At 34.9% G+C, this 6012-nt stretch overlaps 1 protein-coding gene across 2 annotated transcripts; it reads left to right on the plus strand.

The window, feature by feature from the left end:
* The first annotated feature begins 1383 nt into the window (after positions 1-1383).
* Positions 1384-5699, plus strand: LOC147401846 (G-type lectin S-receptor-like serine/threonine-protein kinase CES101). 2 transcript variants are annotated; one of them, XM_086443270.1, is made up of 7 exons: positions 1384-2665; positions 3381-3479; positions 3577-3782; positions 4099-4309; positions 4651-4888; positions 5022-5175; positions 5282-5699. In XM_086443270.1, the coding sequence occupies exons 1-7, from the start codon at positions 1447-1449 to the stop codon at positions 5588-5590; spliced, it is 2436 nt and encodes an 811-aa protein (XP_086299396.1). In that variant the 5' UTR covers positions 1384-1446; the 3' UTR covers positions 5591-5699. The 2 variants fall into 2 exon arrangements, with proteins under 2 accessions (XP_086299396.1, XP_086299397.1); XM_086443271.1 differs by having other exon boundaries at positions 3580-3782.
* Positions 5700-6012: the final 313 nt, after the last annotated feature.

Below are 6012 nucleotides of genomic sequence, written 5' to 3' on the forward strand. Positions count from 1 at the left end.
TTGATTTGTAGAGATAGTTTTGTAGTTGATATTTAGGTTATTTATCTTATTCTCGAACAACCTCTATCAAGGGGTATGTTATCAATTTGAAAATACAGAGTAATCTTTACTATTGGCCAAACTTAAAAATAGGGGTAACTCTAATATTAATCGAAATATTACATAAATTATTCTTAATATTTGATAAATTTAGGGGTCCAACTCAAAATTAATTGATAATGAGTGGAGAGGCCTAATACTTATTAGGAGAGAGATAAGGTAATGAGTGTCCGATGTGAGGCTAAACTCAACATGCCTCCTGACGTGTGGTCCGAAGCACGTGGAGATATGAATTAGATATCTTAGAGGAGAGAAAGGCCTTGCTTTGATACCATGATAAATTTGGGGGTCCAAAATCAATTGATAATATGTGAAGAGGCTCGAAAGCTTATAAGGAGAGAAACAAGGCAATGCATATCAAATGTGAAACTAAACGCAACAAATATTAACAAAGGTAGTTTTTCCATCATAAATTTTTAAAGAACTGCTATTGGCACTCCAAATTTTACTTGTCACATCCCAATTTCTTAAATTATTTATCACACCCCAATTAAAGCTTAAAACACACTTTTCAAAGTTCAAACATAAAAAGGTTTGGCTGAAATTATAATCTTAACATTACAATACATTATAACACTTATTCAAACAATTTTAGTAGTTGTTTACAATTATGATTAGGCTCAAATAGAATCCTCAACCCAAAAACTAAAAACTTAGAAATGAAAAATAAAAAGAACTTCTATTGACACCCCAACTTTTATTCATTCTCAACCATTAACTTATTTACTTTAATTTTAAGGACAAAGTCTCAAATAATTATCGAAGTTTTAAAAAATGCTGAAAGCGTTACATGTGTTGATACAATTACCACATAATGTTGATAAAATATTATCAACATTAAATTTTATTAACATTCCTAACACTTTAGAAATACCAGCAAATTTTATAATAATTTGAAAATTTACCTAATTTTAATTGGATTGTAATAAGTAAAAGTTGGGATGCCTTTAGCAGCTCTTTTTATTTTTTTAACGTAATTGGTTGGATCACTTCAAATTTCAATGGTCAAAATTCAGAACTCACAACTTTCGTTGCTAATTGGCAAACTTAGGATATAGTTTTTCTAGTATAAATTGGATGGACCAATTCAAATGTAAAAAATTTCATTTTAAGTGTTTTTGGATTGTAATAGGTAAAAGTTGGCATGCCATTAGCAGCTCTCTTTTTCTTTGTTACATGATGGGTTGAATCACTTCAAATTTCAATGGTCAAAATTCAAAACTTACAACTTTCGTGGCTACTTTGCTAACTTAGGAAATAGTTTTCCTTTCTAGAATAAATTGGATGGATCAATTTGAATTCAGTTTTAAGTGTTGATAGAGGTATCTCCATTTACACAATCCTCCAATGGCCATGAAGAGAAACCATACCCTTGGTGCTTCACTTGTACTCCATTTCATTTTCCATTGCTTAACATCCCACGATGCAGAAGCAGCAAACTCCTTTACACGAGGTGGCGGACTAAGGGATTCGGAGACCTTAGTTTCTCCTAACAATGTCTTCACACTAGGCTTCCTTACCCTCGGAGAATCCAATAGCCGTTACTTAGGGATATGGTACAATATCGGAGAAAATGAAGGACACACATACGTGTGGATCGCCAATCGTGACACCCCAATTGGTGATTCCACTGGTTTTCTTACCATTGATGATGCTGATGGAAAATTAAAAATCACGCACAGTGGACGTAATGGGCCTATCCTGTTAAGCTCTGAACAACCAGCAAGTGGAAGTGTCGTGACAGCTAGTCTGCTAAATTCGGGTAATTTTGTGTTGAATGAAACATATTCTAATGGAGCAGGGAGTCGGATACTATGGGAGAGCTTCGATTATCCTACCGACATACTTCTACCTGGGATGAAGCTTGGCGTGAATTCAAAGACGGGGAAGAATTGGCCTCTTACTTCATGGATCAGCGATAAAGTCCCTGCTTCAGGGGCGTTCACTCTTGAGCTTGATCGCGATAATACGAACCAATTGGTCATCTTAAGACGAGGAGAGGTTTATTGGAGGAGTGGTATCTGGAACGGAGCTAATTTCGAAAACTTACCTGAATTGACACCAATTGAGGAGTACTCACCCTTTACTAACCAATACAGTTACAGCTTCGTTTCGAATAAGGATGAGAGGTACTTCACTTACTCTGCTAAGCCGGGTTCTTCTTATTCTTCTGCCATCTTAGTTTGGAGGATGAGATCGATTGGGCAACTCGAGAAGATTGAGGTTGTTGGCCCTGCGAGTATTCTGGGATTGGGGACATTGATTGACTGTGGAAACAAAATGAAAGGTTGTGAGGGTAACAAGCCATCAGCTTGCAGGAGCGGTGAAGAGGTGTTCGAGAAAAGAAATGGTGATATGTCAGGTGCTCCTTTAAATAATCGTGGTGTGGTTTTTGATAATGTGAGTCTCAGCGATTGTGAAATCAAGTGCAGGAGCAATTGCTCTTGTATTGCTTATGCTTCCTCAAACAATGATGAAACAAGATGTGACCTTTGGGATAAGGGATCAAAGTTTATAGGGAACAGCGATACTAAACGAGACATCTATCTCATGCCCTCCAAACAAGGTAATCCACATAGGAATTGGTATATATATAGCACATAGATTTGGACAAAAAAATTGTCCAATAACGTAAAATTTTTACCCTTTAACCTCAATATTTGATCTTCTGCAACAATTATATCTAACCAACAGGATTGGAAATTTATAGAGGTTGAAGATGATAGGTTTTTGACAAGAAACCCAAAAACATCATTTTAATTGTCCCTGGAATTTTTATCTATTTGGTTTTTATATTTACTTTTTTCTGGCTTTAACCGAATTAACCCAGTTGACACCCCGGGCCCCATGGTTTTAAAACTCTCATTTACATTCAGAAAAGGAAACTGCGAGCGAATAGATATTGAGGCTCTCATTTGCTCGTATCCAAAAGATATTGAGGTCTAGGACGATTTTTAAAACCATGGACCCTAAATTTCCAGGAAATATAAGGATTTGAAACCTAATTACTAGCAAATTTCAATTCCCACAAAATACTTGATTTAATTTTCATTACAAGTTGTATTCTGCGTAGAAAAAATGAATTAAATAGTAGAAGGTGCAACTTATCTGAGTCAGTAAAGGCTTTAGGAGAGTTCATCTCATGACATAAGTACAAATCCTTCAATCCACTAATCCCTTACTTACCTAGCAAAAAAACAACAAAATATTTATAATAAATAAAATGAATAAAAGTGTATTTGTGATGATAAACAAGTTAATGATTTTGTTCTTCAATGCAGAGAAAATCTGGTGGAAATGGCTCATCATTGCATTGGCCATTGCTATAGTAATGTCCCTTTTGGCTTCTTTAGGCTACTTGAGGTGGAAAAGACCAAAAGGTAAACTCTCATAGTCAATTGTTGAGTAAATGAATTTATAGAACTATATTTGAGCTAAAAATCATTTTTTTTTCTCCCTAATTATTTTACCCAACAGTAGAAACAGAGGCAAATGAAGAGGAGGAATTACTTGAATTAGGAGCTCTATCTTCTGGTAGATTTGGTGAAGAAAATCTGCACGAAAGACACGGAAAGAAGACTAATGAGTTGATATTATTCAAGTTTGATAGCATAGTGGCTGCCACAGATAACTTCTCATCTACAAGTAAGCTCGGAGAGGGTGGATTTGGTCCTGTTTATAAGGTAACTCTTTTTAGATGGATAAGTTGATTGGTTTGCTGAACTAGATGCGAAATCATGGAGGTTACCCTCACAAAAAAATCCTCTGCTTTAAGGCTGGTGTATCGTCAGCAGTGAAACGGCTTGTTTGGTTTTCTTCTTTTTGACTAATAGGACTAATGACCTTCAATTCATTTGTAATTTACTACTAATATCTACACTTTCTTTAATCAAACTCATTAACATGATTTTTATTTATTTCAGTGACCTTTATTTCTTATGTCTAAAAAGTAATTTTTTTTAATTGAAATGAGAAATTGCATATATTAATAATTTTCAGGGAAACTTACTCGAGGGACATGAAATAGCAGTGAAGAGACTTTCGAGGAATTCAGGGCAAGGGTTAAAGGAGTTCAAAAATGAGCTTGTACTAATTGCCAAACTCCAACATAGGAATCTTGTAAGGCTCTTGGGTTGCTGCGTTAAAGGAGGAGAAAGGATGTTAATCTATGAATACATGCCCAACAAAAGCTTGGACGCCTTCCTCTTTGGTTTGTGATACTCTAAATTATATACTAATCTGATTTTCTTTACTTTCTAATTTATCTATATATAGTACCAAGCACATCAAAGAATGTGCCGATTGAAGATGTGATCATGATAAAGTTAAATGGTAAAATATGCCGATGCATTATATGAAAATGCATTGGTTTTATTTTCTAAGATGCCTTAAATGATCTTTCAATTCTTAATGTACTAATATAAAGAACAACTGTTGCAATAGCACTTCTCCTCACCAATTTGTTTGGTTTTCTTTATTTTGGACATTCATAAAACATACACAAGAAAGATAACTTAGTATCTATATGTACAATTTTTTTGTTTTTTGCAGATCCCGTTGGGAGAGAGCTACTAGATTGGAAGAAACGTATCAATATCATTGAAGGGATTGCACAAGGGCTTCTCTATCTACATACGTATTCTAGATTAAGGGTGATTCATAGAGATTTAAAAGCTAGTAACATCTTACTAGACGATGAGATGAACCCAAAGATATCAGATTTTGGCATGGCAAGGATTTTTGGATTGAGAGAATCTGAAGCAAATACTAATATAATTGTTGGGACATAGTAAGCAAACCACGAATATACCACTGCACGTCTGATATTTTTCTATGCATAATACAAAATTTTCACATAGCTTGCACCAGCTTTTACACATTGCTTTCCATTACTAATAATGTTGTTTAATGGTTTGATATAGTGGGTATATGTCTCCTGAATATGCAATGGAGGGCACTTTCTCAGAGAAGTCAGATGTCTTTAGCTTTGGAGTGTTATTGCTAGAGATTGTTAGCGGAAAGAAGAATAATACCCACTTCAGTACTTCTGAACGCAATCTCAATCTCATAGGATATGTAAGTTGCTAATATGAAATCCATTTAGTTTATTGAAAATTTTAATTTTCTAAGTTCAAGTTGGATTTATGTAATACGTAAAACTGAACTTTCTTGATTTCTTCAGGCGTGGGAGCTGTGGGAAAAAGGTGCAGGTATTGAGCTAATGGATCCGATGATGGATACTACATGTCCCAAAGATAAAATGTTGAGATGCATTCAAGTGGGTCTTCTATGTGTACAAGAGAGTGCAACTGATAGACCCACCATGTTAGATGTTGTTTCAATGTTTGCTAATGAAGCTATGCCTTCACCTGTTCCGAAACAACCAGCATTTTATAATGGCCGAAGTGTGGTGGGGGCAGATTTACTTAAAGATACGTCAGAAAGTTGTTCCCTAAATGGTCTAACTAAGTCTGAAATAGAGGCACGGTAGATACATGTGTGTGAAGTTTTGGTTGAAATTTTTTTATTTCTTCGTAATTAATGGTTCTGCATGTATTATATAGATATATTTATTTGATATGGAAGACAACCCTTTTCTCTTTTCTTCTTTGGTGAACTTGATACTTTATGTTATTCTTCACTGGCCAGCTGGGACACCAATTTGTTGTGCCTGCCTACTACATGGCTCAAACTAAGTTATAGGGAGATTTGAATTGTATTTAATTTTTTGTTATTTTGTTTCTCTCATCGAGATCCATCTTCATAGTGCAACTCCAAGAGCCATAGTTGTCGTCAATTAATGGCTGCAAACTAAAATAGCACTAAATGTTATCTTAGTGGTACACATAATATGGATTTGAAGAATCAGATTGGTTGTCAACAGATAAATTGATACCTGTTCAATTGGGAAAG

This window comes from Akebia trifoliata, chromosome 5 (genome assembly GCF_017979445.1).
Source record: "Akebia trifoliata isolate Shusen 1 chromosome 5, ASM1797944v1, whole genome shotgun sequence".
Taxonomy (NCBI): Eukaryota; Viridiplantae; Streptophyta; class Magnoliopsida; order Ranunculales; family Lardizabalaceae; genus Akebia; species Akebia trifoliata.